Raw genomic sequence first — 21,598 nt, forward strand, 5'->3', positions numbered from 1 at the left:
CTTTTTCAGAAATCTGAGATACAGAAGCTCATCTATTGGATCAGACTACACGGGCCAGCCTTCATGCCCCACATGCATCAATGAGCCTGGCTGCCTGTGACCCTGTCACTGGTTCACTGGTTTTCCTTCCTTTGATTACTTTTGGTTGGTATTGACCACTGCAGACCAGGGAACATCCAACAAGAGCTTTGTAATTTCTCTCGCCCAGTCGCCTAGCCAATACAGTTTGAGTCTTGACAACGTTTCTTGAATCTACATTTGTTTCTGCTTTCAACGCATCAACTTCAGGCACAACCTGTTAACCTGCTGCCCAATATATCCCACTTACCTTCACATGTTCGAATCTCAGCCGGGTCCTGATCAGCTGAAATTTGAATGGTGTATGGCCGGCCTTGATGTGAATGTATCTAAATGTTTTATTGTACAGATCATATAAAGTTTTCAGATGGATGGAGAGAATTTTTTATTTTTTTTGAGATTATGTGCCACAACCATATTGTTATCGGCTGAAAAATCTGACTATTAGCAGTTTCATTTATGAGATCTATAGTGTTAATAGACCTTCTAATCCATCACCTTATCCTATTAAGACCGTCAGCAATGATCGACCACCATCAAATATCTCTGCATAGCTAAAAAGAAAAAAGGTGCCATTGTTGGATGGGCTTATTGGATACAGGTGTGAGTCTGAAGAAGCTGTTGAGTGAAATTTACATACATCTTCATTGGTTGGTTTTATCAAGCGTGGCTTGACAGAAATCGGTGTGTGTAGATGGATATGTTTTAAAGTAGAAAAGTGATCATAAATACCATTCTAATGAGAACATAAACATTGATAATTCCCTTTTTATCTTTTCCAAGACCACTTTTGTTTGAACAGGCATGTGTTGTCTTTGATCTCTGTGACATGACCTGGATTGTAATGCAGTTCCTTTCTATGTGTTTTTTTTTTTTTTTTTTTTTTTTTTTTTTTCACCCAGTAGTTGTTCTCTTCATGCTCTTCTTTGTCTATTCAGTTGCATATGATTTTCATTATTGAAATAGAAATTGGTTCATTTCTGTGCATTAAAGCTTTTCACTGATGATGCCTGATCTTACTCTACAGTACGTGTTGCATAATAAATGCCTTGTCCCTAAACTCACTAGCTGGGAGAACGGAGTACCAAGTGCTTCAGACCCACTAGAATGTTGAAATGCTAAAAGCTGTGCCCCTGGAGCCCTCTTCTTGTATCTCTATATGAGCAGAACAAATTGCATTATGAAGAGTATTTGTGTATTTTCCCAGATGACGGATAATCTTGCGTTTACAGTAATTCTGTGATGTGGGTATGCATAATGTGAACCTGTTGCCCTGTTTTTAAACTTTTAAAAAGTCCTATGCACAAGAAGTTTTGGTTTCTACCTTGGCAGCAGAAAAACTACTTCTGTGCCTCCTACCGATCTACCTACCGATCTACCTACCGATCTACCTACCGATCTACCTACCGATCTACCTACCGATCTACCTACCGATCTACCTACCGATCTACCTACCGATCTACCTACCGATCTACCTACCGATCTACCTACCGATCTACCTACCGATCTACCTACCGATCTACCTATCTTTGTATTTACTATATGCAAAAAGAATACAGAACCTAAATGTACAGAAAACGATGCTTTTCCGATATGACTGTTGTTCCATACAATCGTCTCAAATAACTGCGTGTACATAAAGTGTTTTTAAGTCAATCCAGAACATTAAAAAATGACCTAATTGGGAAAAAACACAAAAGGGTAACTCCCCAATGAACTCGGAGTGGACTACTACCTTCATCGTATATTATACAATACATGCAGGTTTTTTTCTGAGTTTCTAGGGCATGCAGCATCCCAGGACCTGCTACCAAAACTTTCCAATATATACTGTATTTGCTGGCGTATAAGACTACCTTTTACACTTAAAAAAAAATGCCCAAAAATCGGGGGTCGTCTTATACGCCGGGTATACAGGTATACAATGCTGCCCGATGGATGTCAGCCCCCAAATGTCTGCTAATACTGTATGTGGTTTTAACTACAAACAGTATACGCCGTTGAGCCAATCCCGGCGAGCGCTGTATTCTATTAATGAATACAGAGCCTGCTTGGATTGGAGTAACAACCTCTGCCAATCCAAGCAGGCTACATAGAGTAGCCTGCTCGGATTGGCTTTGAGAGAGAGAGAGGCAAGGGCTGGTGATGCTACAGCCTCTGCCAATCCAAGCAGGCGTTGTATTCATTAAAATAATACACCGCTCACCATACTTCCCTGGGTAAATCCATTCACTGATCTACTACTATACATCCTGCTATTTGCCTTTGAGGTCCCAGGCACCCAAGAGGGACAGGTAAATCTGGGACATATGACAGGGGGGTTATTAAATGCATTTTGGTGGACAATTCCCATAGAATATAACCCAAAAGTGGTATAGGTTTGGTTAGTGAAAAATTCTACTTTCCAGAGTTGTGGCATTCAATAGATTTCTGTTTGTGTTATTATTGTTTTGATTTACTTTATGACAACACAGCATCGCGTATGAGTAGTTGGCATTCTTGCTTTGTATTTTTTAATCGTTCTAATGTTTTTTTAAAATGGTGTTGCCTCAGAAGGGGGGTAGTCTTATACCGCGAGTATTGCCCAAAACCTATGTTTTCACTTGAAAAATAGGGGGTCGTCTTGTACGCCCAGTCGTCTTATACGCCGGCAAATACGGTATTCCTGTTTCTTCCCCTGGTTTAAGGGCTGTCAGCTACTGATTCCATGGATTCCATCCATCTGGCCTGTATTCTGGTAATTTTTTTTTTTTTTTTTTTTTTATAGGACACCCCCCTAGCCTCAGAAGTCATTCTGTGTAGAGTAACATTAGAGTTGACCAAAGATTTCCAGATCAATAACGCAAGGAAATCCATCTGAATCCAATGTATAGCAATTTGCTTGTGGACATAAACAATAATCGTAAAAGGGTTCTTGCCATTTTGTTCATCAGCTCATCCTCTATTATCCCCAAGTGCCACCTCCCTTCTTTAGTTTCATTTGGAGTCTAATTTTTGTTTTTAATTTGTTGTTGGTACTTTTAAAGTGTCACTAAACCCACATCACAAAAACTATCAAATTGTGTCTTGCATGCTGCTCATACTCCCCTGAGATTTGATTTCTGTATTCTGCAAAAAACCTGGTTGATACTGCTGTTCTTTATCTTCCCCTTTTGTCCCTCAATTCAGCTGAGTATTTTGCAGGGCAGTGTTGGCAGCTTTGCACATGCTCAGTTTTCAGTAAGCATTACATCTGAGCGGCCCTATAGGAGTCACATGTGGTTTATGTAAATTTGCTGTCCCCTCAAAATAATGCAAAACACAGCCATTAATGTCTGAACTGCTGGCAACAAAAGTGAGTACACCCCTAAGTGAAAGTGTCCACATTGGGCCCAAAGTGTCCAATGTTTTGTGTGGCCACTATTATTTTCCAGCACTGCCTTTAACCCTCTTGGGCATGGAGTTCACCAGAGCTTCACAAGTTGCCACTGGAGTCCTCTTCTACACTTTCATGACATCACAGGGCTGGTGCATGTTGGAGACCTTGCACTTTTCCACCTTCCATTTGAGGATGCCCCACACATGCTCAATAGGGTTTTGGTCTGGAGACATGCTTGGCCAGTCCATCACTTTTTACTCTCGGCTTCTTTAGCAAGGTAGTGGTTGTCTTGGAGGTGTGTTTGGGATCATTATGTTGGAATACTGTGCTGCAGCCCAGTCCTGAAGGGAGGGGAACATGCTCTGCTTCAGTATGTAACAGTACATGTTGGCATTCATCCCTCAATGAACTGTAGCTCCCCAGTGCCGGCAGCACCCATGCAGCCCCAGACCATGACACTCCCACCACTATTCTTGACTGTAGGCAAGACACACTTGTCTTTGTACTACTCAACTGGTTGCCATTAAACACGCTTGACACCATCTAAACCAAATACGCTTATCTTGGTCTCAGAGCACAGGTTCCAGTAATCCATGTCCTTAGTCTGCTTGTCTTCAGAAAACTGTTTGCAGGCTTTCTTGTGCATTATCTTTACAAGAGGCTTCCTTCTGGGATGACAGCCATGCGGACCAATGTGATGCAATGTGTGGTGTATGGTCTGAGCACTGACAGGCTGCCCCACCCCCCACCCCTACAACCTCTGCAGCAATGCTGGTAGCACTCGTACGTCTGTTTCCCAAAGACAACCTCTGGATATGACGCTGGGCACGTGCACTCAACTTCTTTGGTCGACCATGGTGAGGCCTGTTCTTAGTGGAACCTGCCCTGTTAAACAGCTGTATGGTCTTGGCCACCGTGCTGCAATTAAGTTTCAGCATCTTGCCAATCTTCTTATAGCCTAAGCCATCTTTATGCAGAGCAACATTATTATTTTTTATTTTTTTTTTCAGATCCTCAGAGTTCTTTGCCATGAGGTGCAATGTTGAACTTCCAGTGATCAGTATGGGAGAGTGAGCGCAATAATGCCAAATTTAACACACCTGCTCCCCATTCATACCTGAGACCTTGTGTAACACTGAGTCGCATTACTCTGGGGAGGGAAAATGGCTACTTGGGTCCAATTTGGACATTTTCACTTAGGGATGTACTCACCTTTGTTGCCATAGGTGTAGACATTAATGTGTGTGAGTTATTTTGAGGGGGCAGAAAATTTACACTGTTATGCAACCTGTACGCTCACTACTTTACATTGTAGAAAAGTGTCATTTCTTCAGTGTTGTCATGTGAAAAGATAAAATATTTATAAAAATGAGAGGAGTGTACTCACTTTTGTGAGGTGTGTGTGTGTGTGTGTGTGTGTGTGTGTGTATGTATATATATATAATATAATATATAATATAATATATATATATATATATATATATATATATATATATATATATATATATATATATATATATATATATAATTTTATTTTTATTTTTTATTATTATTCCTTGTTGAGTATCTTCCAGTTACAGGTAATTGAGCTTGCACTGCATGGTGCACATGCAAGTTTCGATAAAATTGCTGGTTAGGTAGATCATAGTCAGTTTGTAGTTGAGCAAATTATTTCAGTATGTTCCTAGAGTACAGTTGAAACAAAAAAAATTTTGCCCTTCACCTGCCAGATATGAAACCATTCTAGTTTAGCCAATGCAACATAGTTGGGTTTGCACCATATTGGGGTACATCTGAGAAGCCTGTGACCCCCGAAACAAGTTTTCAGCTTGGACCACAGTTTCTGCCGGAGAGCTGCTGATGACCACTGGGTAGGGCTAGTAGGAAATCCCATTTCCAGGAGGGATTATGGTTGACAGATCTGGACATGTGTGAAGTGACTTGATTCTAATTTTATTTGACTTCATGGTCAGGCCCTACCAGCTGCTATTTTATTGTCTTTTGAAACTTCCCCTGTAGCTTTTGGACAAAATGATGGCTGTTTAATGCAGCACTATGGCAATTGGCAATATAGCTTATGTGGCCAACTATCAGAGACCGAGACTATTAGAGACGGCACATAGTTTGCCTCAGTTAGCAATCACTCTTTTAGGTTGATTAAAGCGGAGTTCCAGGCTAAAATTAAAGTAGATCTGGAGCGCACCCCCCTCCCTACGTTTTTGGATATTGTGATTGATAACTGGGGCAAACTATGTGTTGAACCTGATGGTTGGCCACGTAAGTTATATGTATTTGTAGCTGGTGACTTTATTTTTTGAGGCTGGAACTCTGCTTTAACATACTGTGTGTATGTGTACGTTTCACACTTGTATTATAAGCAGAATTTGTGGAAGGATTTTGTTCAGACAGTAATATGGATCACCCTAAAGGTGTTTGTGTTTGTGTGTGTGTGCTTTTTTTTTTTTTTTTTTTTTTAATTAATTTGTGCTCACACAGCATTGCATAAAGGGATTGCAAACAGGAAAATGATGTAAGCAAGGACCTTGTCTGTTAATTAACATTGAATACATAATCTCCATAGAGCCAACTTGATATCTAGCATGTGCTTAAGCCACTTATCCTGAAACATGCTGAAAAGATTTTGGCTTCTGTTGCTTTGACGATCCAGAGAAGGATGTTAATTGCAGCGTTAGCAAAAAGTATTGCCAGGCGTTCCGGCTGGGTCTGTAATACGTAGGTATGCCAGGTTATTGAAATCGCCAACATGAAATATATCCTCTATAGTGGCATGTTTGGGCTTGTGATCTCCCAGCTATGGAAAAACTGTTGTCTTTACCACCTAGAAACAGCTGTACATAACACACGGCACCTTCCACAGAACTTCTGCACTCTAAGCAGTCTATATCCCCATGTGATTTATGAGATATTGATAAAGATATAGGAAAAAAGTGCATTTTATTTTTTTGGGAAAAATTAACTTGCAGAGCATCTGGATTTTATTGCATCAGAGGTTTAATGCACAGGCTCCTACAGACTTTTCCTGTACTTTGGTATTGGCGAGTACTTGACAAAAAGTATCAGTACTTGTGATTAAAAAAAAAAGTGGTAACCGTGCCGGATGTGGTCCTTTGCCCTTGTCCGGCTCTGGAGGAATTGTTTCTCTTACTGGCACCAGTGATGAGACATTGTTTCTTTCACTGACACTAAGGATGGTGCACTGTTTCTGCCACTAGTAGCAATGATGGGACATTATTCCTCCTAGTAATCACATTTTTTAATGCCACAAACCACCAAACTGACCACCAAATGGTGGACACCCCCATTGATGCTTGAGCATTTAATACTCTCATTGGTCACAGTCATGCCCGTCTAGTGTGAAAGGCAGGAAACTGGCTCTTTGTTTAGTAAGTTTGGAGACCCCTGGCTTATACCTTCATTCAGTTCTACATCTGTAGCAAGCTCCTCCCATAAACCAGGTTTGTATTTTGGCCTTTTTGATGCAAGGGGACAATATGCTTGTGAAGATGTTAAAATTAACCTCCCTGGCGGTACGATTATTTCGGATTTTAGGTGCTAAAAGCGGTACAATTATTTTGCATGAAAATTTGGCATTTTATATTGTAGTCCTGCAATTCTTAGGAATAACTCACTTAAATCTGTCCAAACCAGAGTCTAGCAGACATCCCGGGTATAATAAAATTTAGAAAAATTAAATCATAAATTATAATATAATAAATAATTATAAATAATTGTACCAAATAATAATATAACAATAATAAAAATGATTCAATAATGTAATCACATCAAAAACACTGAAATTTGCTCAGTTGCAGAATTGTCGCTGTCATTACTTTTCAGTATTTGATGACCGATCTCCCCACAAATCGCTATCGCTCAATTCTGCGAGTGATTCTAATTTATTATCGCTGTTTTCTAGCTGGTCTAAAACCATTTTTGATGTAAAGGGACAGTTTTGGTTGCTATGGACAATCTCCAGTTTCCAGGCATAAAGAACAGTTTTTATTACATAAAACTGCATGCAGGGCACTGGACAGACCACTAGGGACAAAGGGGATGTGAAATATTTACATACAGCAATGTAATCTGTAAGATTACATTATACTGTATGTTTACTGTTTTTGTTTCACTTTTTGAATTTGGCGCTGATCTCCGTCCCCGTGCGTCGCAACGCTCGCAGGGCACGGAGGTCGGCGATGTGATGCATCGAGCGAGACACGGCTCGCTCGTACAGCGGGGAGACGACGCTGGATCCGAGGGAGAAGGTAAGTAAACCTCCTCCTGGATCCAGCGATGCAGTCCCGAGTCTGGCTCGGGGATACCGCTTTTGGTATGAAAATTCCCCCCCGAGCCAGACTCGGGAATACCGTCAGGGGGGTTAAACGTGTGTGGTTTTGTTTTGTTTGCGTTTTTTTGTTATTTTAAGAAAACTATTATACACTTAAAGAGGGATTCCACCAAAAAAAAAAAAAATTTAAAGCCAGCAGCTATAAATACTACAGCTGCTGACTTTTAATAAATGGATACTCACCTGTCCTGGGTTCCAGCGATGCCGAGGCCGATCGATCGCTCGGGCCCTCGGCTGCTGTCGCCACCATTCTAGGTGAGGGAATCAGGAAGTGAAGCGAATCGGCTTCACTTCCCGGTTCCCTACTGCGCATGCGCGAACCGTGCCACGCAATAGGAAATCTCCGCGCTGTCACTGGGACCCGTGTGTCCCCCAGCAGACAGCGCGGCAGGGCAGGAAATGGCGTAGACTCCCGTGGGAGTCTATGCCCTGAAGTGGGTGAAAATACCTGTCTTTGACAGGTATCTCCACCCCCCTCCCTCCTGAAAGGTGTCAATTGTAACACCGGAGGGGGGGGGAGGGTTCCGATCAGCGGAAGTTCTACTTTAGGGTGGAATCCCGCTTTTAACATCTGAAGTGACAGAGCAGGATGAAATAGGCCTTTCTGAATTGATTTAAAGACCTTCCTTTTTTTTCCAGGCATTGCTACCTGCTCAGTGGTGGGATTTCCTTGCATATAGTTCTCAAGGACCAGAGAATGCAGTGATTTGCTGGCCATTTGCACTTGAATATCTGCTGAAAATTAGATAAATCATTTAAAACTTTGTTCTGTATGTAACTGAGTTAAAGCATATTAGACTCACACATCTGATATGTCATCTTGCTGGAGAAACACATTTTTGCTTTCTAGTGCTATTTTTACATGTGTTTTACACATAGACTTGAGGAGCAAAAATGCAGCAAGCAGGATCTTTAACACAATGGAAGCGCAATGGGCCAGTATGAAGACATGCATAGAATTTTTATAGGGAGGATATATATATATATATAATTTTAAAACCTGTCCCTTTTAGTTTTCAGCCAAGTACATCCTGAATTTTTGGTTTCGACACCAAAATTTCCATTTGGTGCACCTCCTAGTTTTTAATGCTTCAGTGGGGTTTTGATGATGCTTTGGCCAATGTGTTTTTTTTTTTTTTTTTTTTTTCTGTGTGTACCTGCAATACCTCCCAAAACAAAGTGAAGCTAAAGCTGAATTGAACCCTCTCAAAAGCTGCAGTTGCTTCAACTGTGCACTGACAGATTTTAAGACCCCTAAAGCTGGCCATACACCTATAGATTATCTGCAGGTTTTCTATGGTTAGCTGGAAAAAGTGGGAGATTCCTCCATCCACACAGTTTAGTGAACATGGAGAAATCTGTTGCACTTTTTCCATCAAACCATAGAAAATCTGTAGATAATCTATAGGTGTATAGCCAGCTTTACACACACTGGGGCTGTTCCCCTCGTTTTAGCAGTGCTTTAGTGCTGTTTAGGCAGCGCTTTTCAGCTGCTTTTAAACCCCGCTAGTGGCTGAAAAAGGGCTAAAACCGCCCGTGTTGCGGCTCTTTGAAAGCGCTGCAAGGGGCTCTGTATACAGCGCTCCCAAACAGTCCCAAAGATGCTATTTGCAGGACTTTTTCGAATGTCCTGCAAGTGCTTCACCCCAGTGTGAAAGCACTCAGGTTTTCACACTGGGGCGGCATGGGAGGTGCTATTAGCGCTAAAACGCATGAAAACTGCCTTCAGTGTGAAAGAGGCCTTATGAAGGCTTTGAAGCACCACTAAAGCGACATGGAGTGTAATATTTTTTAAGCAATTGCAAGGTGTGAACAGGACTGTAAGCTAACCATTTTATTTGGTGACAAGTGCTTTGACTGGCGTTTTTAAAGAGGTGCAGCCCCCCCCCCCCCACCAAAAAATTTAAGTCTGCAGCTAGAAATACTGTAGTTGCTGACTTTTAATATTCACAGCCAGCTCCCTACTGCATATGCGTAAAGCGCTGCAGCCAGGTCTCCCGGAAGCTGGGCTGGCCACCAACAGGATTTCATGCATGGAGGCTGAACGCCCAGTGTGCATGAGGCCTTATACAGGCCTTTGTTGCTGCTGTCGCTGGTTGTCAGATCAGTGGCCATGGTCTTACCCAAGTGTGAAAGAAAGGTAGGGAGCTCAGTTGGCAAGCATGCACTAAAAATGGAAATGTCCGCTTTGAAAGGGATTACTCTTTAAGGAAGTCTGTCAGTAAAAATAGGGTGAGAACAGAGCCCTTCTCTCATCGGGCACCATGAATGACTTTGGTTCTTTGTAGAGCATCAGGGAGTGGCTCGGCGCTGGTATATTTGTGGGTAAACGGGTAAAGGTTAATTGGTTTCCTCTATATTGCAGCTGTTCATTTGAATGCAGTTTGTAAGGAAGTCTTCCCAGCGACATGCTCATGTGCTGCCTTTTTGTGTGTGATCAGCCTAAAGATGTGACTCAAGGATGAAGCATTCACAATATCAATGACTTTCTTTGTACTTGTGCTTCAGGTCTTCCTTTGTCAGAACACGCTTTGTTTTATTGTAGCGGTTAGACTGTGTGTGGCAGAGGAATTCCCAAAATGTGTGTTTAGACTAAATTCTTCCACGTTGGAAATAGAAATCCGTTGACAATTCTTCTCATCCTTTTTTTCCATCTATGTCATGGATCATTAGCTGTAAAGCACCGCACTGCTATGCATTGTGTCTTTACTCTTCAAATTAAACAAGTCTTATCAGCTCTCACCTGAAGAACAGACGTGGGAGCTTGTTCTGCTGGCCTGATATTCTTCATGGAGGACTGGCATCGGGTACACAGAGTGCCACAGGAATGTTGGGGAATTGGGGGGTGAACAGAGAATGGACAGAACATTTTTGCATGGTAGGCACCGATTTGTGATTTTACTGGGCACATTGGCTGTCTGGTTACGGGGAGTTTTCCAGCTCTTATGTGCCATCACCTCCATTGAAATGAAATGAAAAGGGTTTTGAGATGGGTTAGAAACGTTACAGTTCATAGCCCGTTGCTCTCCCAATATTGAGAAATGAGAATATGGTATATGAAAAGCATTCCATATCGCTCCTATGTATGGCATGCCTGATTGAAAAGCCATTTTTTTTTTCCTTTTGGTTACCAATTGTAGTTGTCCTTGGGCCTCATGTAGACCGGACGCTTTGGGCATCTCTTAGACGACTTTCCTCCTGGCAGCTGTGTTTTAGCAGAAAAAAACGCTTGACACTTGTAAACGCCTGTAACGCATTTAGGTGTGTCAAGTACTTGGGAGTTTAATTTATTTTATTGGGCAAAATCAAAAATGTATTCTGACCATTAAACTGAATTGAGCGCAAGTGGTAAACGTTCCTTGCATTTTCTTCCGACAAAACACTGCTGCTTCTATACTCGCTGGCTGGTTTTTTTTTTTTTATTTATTTTATTTCTTTTCTTCTTTTTTTTTTTTTTATTTTTTTTATTTCTTTTCTTTTTTTTTTTTTTTTTTTTATCTCTTTTCCTGCCTCTAAATGCCTACATATGCATGGACCAACATGCACACATTGGCTAATAGATGCAATACCCACAATAGTGTAAAGCAGGTATGGGTTGGGGGGGGGGGGTGGGGCTTTTTGCTAGAATGAGCAATTTGGAGGGGGGAGATTTGTGTTGGGGAAAGATGGCAAACACTGTTTAGCATCTTTGCCTTGGCACTAGATGACCTTGTCCTGGCACTGAGCAGGCCTTCTAGTGTACAGTATCAGTACATTATCCTTGTGCAAGAGAGCTTTTCAACATTTTCTTGCATGGCTTGTAGAAAAATCTAAAAGTACATACCAGCTACACATGTATGAAAATGAGTGCTGTGAACATGAACAATATTCTAAACTATTTTCGTTTTATGTGTTCTTTTATAGGTACAATGGCTGCCTTCCTAATGGTGACAGAGGGAGAAGGAAAAGCAGATTTGCACTCTATAAGCGGCCTAAATCAAATGGAGTCAGAGCCAGCTCAGTCCACGTGGTTTCAACTCCCCAGGCTACTAAGGTTAGAGACAGTATAAGTAATGAATAAAAGATCCGATGTAGTTGTTGAAATGTAAATCTAGAACTAGTTCATCTCCACTGAATTACCCAAAATTTAATCCCTAACCAGCTGCATTCCTAACAATGGTTGGGTTGATTGCAGGGTGGATATATATATATATATATATATATATATATATATATATATATATATATATATATATATATATATATAATCAAATTTATTTCACTAAAATGCCTTTAGAGTAAAAATACATTTAAGATACAATAATTTAGTTTATTCAGCATGAAATGGAGCTTAGCTAAGTAGCATGAGGCTTTATATTCTGCAATATTTACATTTTTGGTAAACTCCTTCAATGAATCCAAGCCCTGCAAGATGAGATGACATGCACTGCACTGATGCATTCACACAATTTCACAGTAACCGTGAGATAAAACAAAACAAAGTTCAGCAATATTCTTTTTATCGCATTGTTTTGCAAATCTGCGTACACTACAAACTAGGGCTGCAACTAACGATTTATATTCTTAATCGATTAGTTGACTGATTATTGTTTTGATTAATCGGAATAACCTTAACAAAAGTGCAGTGTATAATTTAGTTAATATGTAAAGTTTAAAATAAAAGGCAATTGTATTATTTAAAAATAAAAAATAAAATAATATAAATATATGTGTGTGTGTAGATAGATTATATTTTGCAACTAACGATTGTTATATATTTTTCATAATCTATTAGTTGGCCGATTTTTATTGTTTCGATTAATCGGTTAATAACCTTAAAAAAAGTGGGTCAAATTGACGTTCATTTTTAACCAGAGTGATGGGAAAATTTGGAAATAATAGAAAACTTCTTGGTCAAAGGAATTTTCAGACAGTGTATGTGGTTTTTGTTTAGAAATGAAGTGAAAATTTCAAACAAAATTCTTTCATTCAGCGAATGTACAAAGATTTTTTTTTTATTTTCCATCTGAATATTCTCACCTGAAAATTGATCCGTGTGGCCAGCATAAGGCTCGGTACACGCCTATGCAGTTTTTGCTTTTGATCTGTTTCTGCAGTGCTTTTTGCTGTGCGTTTTTTGATTTTACTGCAATTTGCGTGTTTTTGCATTTTTTTGGGCAGATTAAAAGATGCAAATTGCTGCAGAAACGCATGACATTCTTTTCTGCAGCTTCTTCATTAAAGTATATTGAACCAAAAAAGCACAGTTTTGCTTTAAAACTCCCTGACCCTTTCCAAATATGCAGCGGCTGAAAAAAGCACAGATCGGAACGTGTCCCATAGGAAACCATGTAAATGAACTGTAGTGCTTTTCTGCAAAAATCACCAATAAACATATAGATGTGAACCAGGCCTAAGATGTTTAGTAACATAATGGGGTTAAAAAGACTAAAATTGTCCCTTTATAGTACATAAAAGAAGATGATCACTACTGGAAGGGGTTCATTTTTTTACTGTAGAACAGTGAAAGTAATACTTACATTAGTGATTGTATTGTTGTGTTATAAAGGCCCCCCCCCCCCCCCCATTATGTTACTGGCTGATCGAGTATGAAAATAGTAATCGATTATGAAATGAATCAATTAGTTGTTGCGAAGAGATGGGGGGAGAGAGGTCGAGAGAGAGATGTCTATAGAGATCTACACAGTGGTAAATAAAAAATAACCAACTTTTTGGTTAGGGAGCTAAATCTCGAATCCATTCTAAGAGAGATACCGTATTTACTATTAGAGGGTAAATCGGACTCCGAGATCAATTTTTATTTTTTATTTATTTATTTTTTTTTACGAAAAAAAAAATCAGTTTTGCAGATTTTCAGACAGAACTGTAGTATATTATGTACACTACCTTGTCGTAGTCAGGTGGCTTGATAAACGCTCCCTGCGCCTGCTGTCACTTATGCTGGCCATACAAAAACCATGTCTTCCTTCAAAAAAAATTCTGAGCCCTGAAGAGGGGACAACCCTTGAAACACATCAGCTTTCTTTTAGATTCTAAATCCGATAACTGTCGAGCCCCATACACATATCAGATTTTCTGTTGATTTTTTTTTTTTCTTCTTCAGATTTACCAAAAACATATAATATGAGGACAAACCTTAGGCGTTTACATTTTTATGCAATCAGGCAGGCCCTTGCACTACATGCTTTTGGTAAATCTGAAGACCAATCGGCAGCAAATCTGATGTGTATGGGGCTTTACTGGCCAGCGGATCTTGCTGGATGGAACCAATGGTGGTTTTATACAATTTGCTTGATTTTATCACTCGTTTGTGAGTATGTTTTTAACTTTTTGCAATATTAGTGTCGCAAAGGTGGTGCGCTAGTGTGCCCTGTTCTTCCTTTTTTTTTTTTTTTTTTTTTTTGGTTTCCCCTGACCTGTGGAGAGTGGCAGCACAGCTTATGTGGTGGCTTGACTAGCGAAGACTCATGATTTTGACCAGCTGCCAAGTTATTTCTTAAGCGCAGGAGCATTCGTTTTTTTTTTTTTTTTATAGTATGGAGTGCCCCTATAGCAAAGTAAAAAAAACTTCTGCCTTTAGAACCACTCGCTTCCTGCACAGGACTACATGTCCCTTGAGGCATTGCTTCTCAATCTTCACAAAAATAAGGCTTTTAGGAGTTTCCAGACTCTCTTAACCACTTGACACCGAGCGATGTACCGGTGCATTGCTGGACTTTGGTTATAGAGCTGCTGTATGAGAGCTGCAGGTGTCATTCTAGTGTTTTTGTTTTTCAGCCAGTGGTCAGCTTTCTCTACTTTTGAAAGCAGCAGGAGGGGACGTCACCCCAAACTCCCATCTATTTACTTGCCGTAACATCGGCTTTTATATTTTACCAAGCAATTGGGTATTGTGTTTTTTTTTTTTTTTTTTCCCAACCTCACCCACTATGTAACTATATGTAAAGCGTATTTTTAATTTTTATTATTATTGCATTTGAAAGACCACTGCGCAAATACCCTGTGACGTAAAAAATTGCAGTACCCTCCATTTTATTCTCTAGGGCCTCTCCTTTAAATAATGTTTAGGGCTCCTAAGTAATTTCCTAGCAAACAAAAAAGGGGGGGGGGGGTGGATTTACTAACACGAGAGGGTAAAATCTGGTGCAGCTCTGCATAGAAACCAATCGGCTTCCAGGTTTTAGCCCACATTCACATTGGGATGATTTGACATGCAGCAGTGTAGGATTGCTTGTCACAGCATTCATCCACCCCCCCCAAAAAAAAACGCTGACCGCCGCTGTTTCTTTACCTTGTGTTGATGGGCTCACATGTTGTGGCTGCAATTAGTGTCTTTGCTTATTGATTCTCCTATGTCCATGTGTTGCTTCCACTAGCTTGTGTAGCTCTCGCTTGCAGTAGCACTACACTGAAAGACCCAGGAATCGTGTGTGTGTGTGTGTGTGTGTGTGTATATGTATATGTATATGTATATGTATATGTGTGTGTGTGTGTATATGTATATATATGTGTGTGTGTGTGTGTATAGATATATATATGGCAAGTCTGTTTACCATGTGATCATCTGTGTCCAATCACATTGTAAAGGGCTGCTGTGGTTGGACACAGCGCACACCCAATGTGTTCGCAGGGGGGTGGGGTTTTGGAGGAGGTCAATAGATGCCCTGCCAGAACTGGCCAACTGCATTTCCAGGACTTCGGGCCTAAAAGCATGGCTTGTCCGGGAATGGGTGGCACAAGCCCAGGCGCCAGGGTGCAATTTCCAGTCGACCTGACACCTGTGATTTGTCGAGCCCTGCCCTTCCCAGCTTCAAATACTTGATGTTCCTTTGTATCTTTTTTTTTTTTTGTCTTCAGGAGAAATACAAGGTACATTTTTGGTTTGAGGAGCATGTAACTTCCAAATGACAGCTCTGGTAATTGGCGTTTGCCTGCTAAAAGGAAAGTGCGTACACACAGCTCTGGGAGGACCAGTTAAGCAAGCTTTTTGCTTTACATTACTTTAGTTTACCTAGACAAAGCAAAGGTTCACTTTTAAAGTTGAGTTTTGTCGGCTCCCAAGCATGTAAACACACTCGTAGCTCCATCAGCCATTTCCAGTACACTTCTTTATCCAAAACATACAGTGTAGACTTAACCCTGATAAACAAGCTTTAACTTTTTGTCAAAACTCAACTCTCATCTCCATCTTCAACAACATTCCGTGCTGCTGATGTATGCAGAGTGTAGTGACGTGTGACTGCCACGGGAAGGGCACAGAGCTTTTTGACAGCCTGGCTTCACAATATATATTTTTGTTTTTAATTTTGCCTAATATGCACTGAGGATTTGTGTATCAGCTGAATATTAGATTTTGCAGCTTGTTCAAACATTGATAGAGGAAAGGGCTACTTTAAAAGTGGATGCCCTTGACCTACCACCAGCCCCCCCCCCCCATCTAGGGATTGATGCGTAAGGTAATTCTTAGCTTCTACCTCCTCTTTGCAGGCTCCGGTGCTTCCCTTCCCCAGCTGCTCTGGGTTGTGGGTAGGCCTTGCCTACCAATGCAGGGTTGGTTGTTTTTCATTGTACTTGATGATGTCGGCATGTAACTGTTATCTGGAGGGTTTTAGAAAAGAGATTTTGGGGGACCAGTTGCCCAGCATGCTGGAGCAAGGAATAAGGTATTGCAGCCTTTTCCTCTACCTAGACTTATAGTGCATTTTTCTCCTATGTGGCAATGGGGGAGGTATGTATGTGGACACTTGGATATAAGAGAGCTTCCAGATCATCCTGAAACCCATGTCTCGGAATTTTACAAATACTGACTAATTCAATGCAAGCTTAGCGGGACTCCCTCCTGTACCTCATTGCTTACTTATGTTTGCTAAGATTCAGTACTGAACGATAGAGAGACACTGGAGAAGGCGTAAACCTGACTTTTAGATCTGAAAACACTAATTTGCCTAATTTGAGCACCTTGAGATTTGACGTGTTTGGTGCCTTTTTGGAAGTTGGTTAGAGATGGCGGGGGGGCATGGGAGAGGGTGCCCATTTTCAACTTTCTTGTGGAAGACCTACTACCCCTTCTTTCCTCCATTCACCTTGGTTCTTTGTGTGCTGGGTAAAGCTTTACAAATTATTCTCTGTGCCCCATGGATAGTGCTCTAAAGGATGTGGATGCCATTGGACGACTTATGATTTATTTATTTTTTCTGGATCCCCAGTAGTTTGGCTCTTGTACATTCCCTGCAAACACATGGGAGAAACCTGCCATCTGGTTGTCCTGGTGTCCCAGATCTCTGCCTGGTGGGGTTGTATGCAATTTGATGGTGGTGTTCCCAGTGCAAACTAATTTTATTGTGATACTGCATAGAGGCTGGCCTCTCTAATCTAATTCTACTCCTCTGACATTTCTGTATTAGCAGTAGAAAGAGAACATTTGACTAAAGGAAGTTGACTATGCAGTTTCTCTTTTATATGTGCATTGACCTTTTGTAGGATTTTAGCTTTTGTATAAATAAGAATCACAGAGGTGTGTACCCCCCCAAAATTGTATACTTTTTGTAATGTGGTTTTCCCTGGTGCTCCTCAACAGTCCACTTATGGTGAGGATAGGAGATTTTGGTGTTTAATAGGATATGGTGCTCTTTGCCCCTGGCATCCTATACATATACAACACGCCCTTTGGGAGCTGTCTGAAAGTCCATGAAGGCTCCACAAGATTCCTGCACTCCTATATTGATGGCAGTTTATTTGCAGAGGTGATTTCACAGGGAAGGCATAAAAGAATGAATGTGCAATTTTTGCTCTAGGTTGCATTATTTTCAGTATACAGTAGGTCTAGCACAAACCGTCTTAGCTGAATTTTCCCCAAATTTTTTTTTTTTTTCCTGTATGAACATTAACAAATGTTTACTTAGGACAAACGTTTAGTGATTTTAATCTTATGTAGCCATGCAGACTTTATAGCAGGCGTCTACAGGAGGCAAGTGCATCTTGTGTTTTCATCTATAAACCCCAAGTTGGTGCTTTTGCTAGCCTTCTCTCAAACCTTACCATTGACCATGGATACCTAATGAGAGGATGAAATGGTGCGCCATTCCTCCATCATTGAATAACAGAGTAGTTCAAAGGAATAGAAACGGCTACACATATATTAATTGATATTATTGTGCATACGCCGTGTGATTCATTACAAGGGTGTGAGGCCAGGCAGTAGGCAGGACTGTGACTAAGACTTTTACTTTTTCAAGCCAACTGTAGGTGGAGAGACCTGGATCAGCTAATCAAGGTAAATATGAGGGCAAATCTAAGCCTTTTTGGAACTAAACTTGTACATTTATAATTGTGCTTTTTTAATTAAATTCTTGCATTAACTTGGCATAACTATAGGCAAATGTATAAAGCACCTCTTAGACAGATTTCGTTATTGATTATAACATCAGGGAATGCATTTTAATGATATACTGGCAGTATCTTGCCATAGTCCCCTGCATAGCAGAATTCAGTGATGTCTCTGCACTGTGGTGATGTTGAATCTCTATTACATTGCACAGGGTGGTAAATGGAAACCATTAGGTTATAAATATGGTGGCTAGCCAACTTGTTTTTGAAGGTGAATGCTTTGGGGCTGTCATCAGTGTTTTGCCTTTTCACAACATTTCTGTTGACAAGTATAGATTGTCAGGATGACTCCTATGCCCATGCTTGTTGTTCCCGATGAGCAAGTCGGTAAGTAGCGAAATCATACGAGGATGAAACCCCAGAGTAATACATGTTCAGGTACAGTTCTTATTGAGTTGCTATAATTGAATCTTGACAGCTTCATATTGCCTCTTGCATAAAAAAATTAAAATAAAGCTGCTGGCAGGTATGAAGTGTAGGCGTCTAAAAGCAGCTGGACCTCCCTTTTTTAAAAGGTTTTCTTAAGACTCCCTAGGCCCAAATTCCAAGGCATACTGATTGGGCAAAATCCTGGTATTGGCAGAGCCCGTCGCTCCAATGGGCCACTAGAAATATCTAGAGCAGTGGTCTCAACTGTCGCCCCCTTGCTTGCATTTATCCAGCCCCTAGGGCACTTTTCCCCCAACTGACACCAGCAGTTGGGGTGTCGTTCCTCCTGACACCAACAGTGGGGAACCATTTCTCCCACGGACACCAACGCAATGATGGGTCACTATTCATTTCACTGACACCAATGATAAGACACCATTTTTCCTCTTACTGACTACAGGTGCTGTCTTTATTTTATTTTTAACTCCCATTGACAAAGACAAAAAAAAGTTTGAAGGACAGTAAACTAGCCCTTTGTGTATAAAGTTTGGAGACTGCTGGTCTAGAAGCAGTGAGCCATCTCTAACACTATATGGCTCAGAATTTGAGTGCAGTGGAAGAAAAGAGAAAATCTAGGTATGTGCCAATACTTTTGGATGCCTATACTTTTTGATACCTGCTAGGAGCTTTATAAAAATGATTTCTGAGTCTCTCTTTTAAAGTGGTTGCAAACCCAGGACATGAAATATGGACAGAGCATATCCTTCTGTAGTGTATACTTGTTTCAATTAAAAACACTAAGCGTCATTTCTGTCTGCTGCTTCACTCCATCACCAAGACAAGTGGTGACAGGGGAGGGACCTCCAGCTGATTGACAGTCTCATCTCTGTTCCTGTGAGCTGTGTGGAGGAGGGGTGTGTCTCTTCCCTCCAATCAGCTCTCCTTGCTGAGCTCTGCAGGGTGTCATTCTCCATGCCCCCCCTTCCCCCAAAGCTCAGACAAGCTTATAAATTCAGTACTTTGAGCAGTTGTTGAGAAGACTGAAGGTAGACGGATGCAACTTGTGTGGGAGGACTTCACTGGGTATATGGAAGGCTTTACAACCTCCTTTTTAAGGCAGCTTGCAGTAGGATGGGGCGAGGAGTGATGATCATTCGTTGTCCAGCAAGCCAATGGCAGCAAGGATCTGTAAGAGGAAATGGGGGTACCCCCCGGCTATATAATTTCATAGGGAAGTGTATATGACATGAAGCTACAAAATTCTGTCTAATTGGCTAGAATACTACTCTAAACGAGGTGGGTGTAAGCTTCTATGAACCTTGTTAGGTTTTAGGACATGACTGATGAACATTGCAGAAGAGGAGAGAGGCTTGTGGTCCACAGCAGGTGGTCAGAGTGTTGGTCGTCTTGCCCCCATGATGCCTCCTATCTGGTACCTGTGAACACTTCTCCTGATCTGACTGACCTCGCTGGTTCTGTGCATGTAATAACACTTTAAACAACGCTGTTGAATGCTCATGTGGTTTGAGACGAGACGCAGAAGCGATTCATGCTTGTTTCTGTATTTGTCCCAGAAAGTACATGAACATTGTGTTCCAGCTGTGTGTTGCTATTTATGGAATGTGATGTGAGCACTCGCACATGTGAATTCCACCCAGACATCTGTGGATGCCGCTTCCCCCATTGACATATTTAAGAGTGCTAGAATCTACATTACATTTTCATTAATAGATGTTCATAAAGTGGAACTCTGACTGAACCGTTATTTGATTTGGATATATATTGAGACGTGTGTGAAGGCTCTTCGCCGGGTCGTGCTGGGTACAGTTTGTGTGTTTTGAATTCGGCACACGGTCTGCATTTGAAATTTTGGCACATAAACTGTAAAAGTTTGCCAAAATGTTAATAGTGGCATTTCACTTTCTGCTGCAGCCGTCATGCCACACACAAAAAAATCATGCAGATGAATAGGTAACTGCCAGTCAGCCCAGGCTTCTCATACCAGAACTGTGGCTCAGATACAATGATACCCTTTTTTATTTTTTTTTATTTTTTTTCTTCAAGTTATGGATAGAGTTCCACTTCAGGTTTCCTCATCCAACCTTGAGTGCATCCCACCTTGAATAATACAGGTGGTCTTCCCCCAATCCAGTAATCTTTCGTCAATCAGGGTCATGGCCGGCTCCCTTTCATAACTGTGCATGGGTGGCACCATTCATCCATGTGGGTAAGCTGTATGCATGGTGGCCTCCAGTGGTCTATTGAAGTATCCATTACTAATAGAAGAAATAGGGCTGTGTCGCTCATGCACATTATAAGGTGGGCCCAGCCAGGAAAAGAGTGATCGGGATAAAAAGTGTGGTTGTGTTGTGTTTGCTTGTGTGTGTGTGGTTTTTTTTTTTTTTTTTTGTGTGTGAACCTATTTATTTTTCAGTTTGACATCGTGCTTCACTTTATACAGATGTTTTTTTTTAATATGTCTATTATGGCTTCAGTGGTATAGCATGGTAATCCCCGTGTGTCAGTCCCCCCCTACGTGTGAGGATGACTGTTGCGATTTGGCCAGCATTGCCAACATATGTCCTGTGTTCTCCCCTTCCTAAAAGTGGTTTTGCTGTAAAAAGAATCTTTTGTTTTCTGCTAGTTGTGAGGATAGGTCCCTGAGCATGGTTTGAGCTGCTAGCCATGTCCTTTGTGTCATCTGTTGGGTTTGCCACATATTTTGCTCCTGCCAACTGTGCTTCAGCTAGAACTGTCGTTTCCCATTGTTTAGTGGCGGTTTTAATCTGCGATATCACACTGGGATGTCCCCAAATACATGGTGGTGTGTTACCCCATCAAGACGAGCCTTCTCAAAAAGTGGTCTGCTCCTCCGGTCGTGGACCCCCCAGTATCCAGGTTAAACAAGGTAACTACGATCTCAGTAGAGGGGACTCCTGCATTTAAGGATCCCACGGACAGGAAGGCCGAGGCAGTGGCTCGTTCGTTCACGGTTGTGGGGTCAGCCGTGCGACCAGTACTGGCATCTGCACTTGGGTCGC

At 41.2% G+C, this 21,598-nt stretch overlaps 1 protein-coding gene across 2 annotated transcripts in view; it reads left to right on the forward strand.

Annotated features, from left to right (window-relative positions):
• Nucleotides 1-21,598, forward strand: part of PELI2 (pellino E3 ubiquitin protein ligase family member 2) — a 129,590-nt gene that overhangs the window by 66,761 nt on the left and 41,231 nt on the right. For both annotated transcript variants that reach the window (XM_077464428.1, XM_077464429.1), the window contains exon 2: nucleotides 11,706-11,835. In XM_077464428.1, the coding sequence (XP_077320554.1) occupies nucleotides 11,706-11,835 (130 nt within the window). The remainder of the gene's footprint in view (nucleotides 1-11,705; nucleotides 11,836-21,598) is intronic.

This window comes from Lithobates pipiens, unplaced genomic scaffold (assembly GCF_037356315.1).
Source record: "Lithobates pipiens isolate NorthernLeopardFrog02 unplaced genomic scaffold, aLitPip1_a1.2 Scaffold_30, whole genome shotgun sequence".
NCBI lineage: Eukaryota > Metazoa > Chordata > Amphibia > Anura > Ranidae > Lithobates > Lithobates pipiens.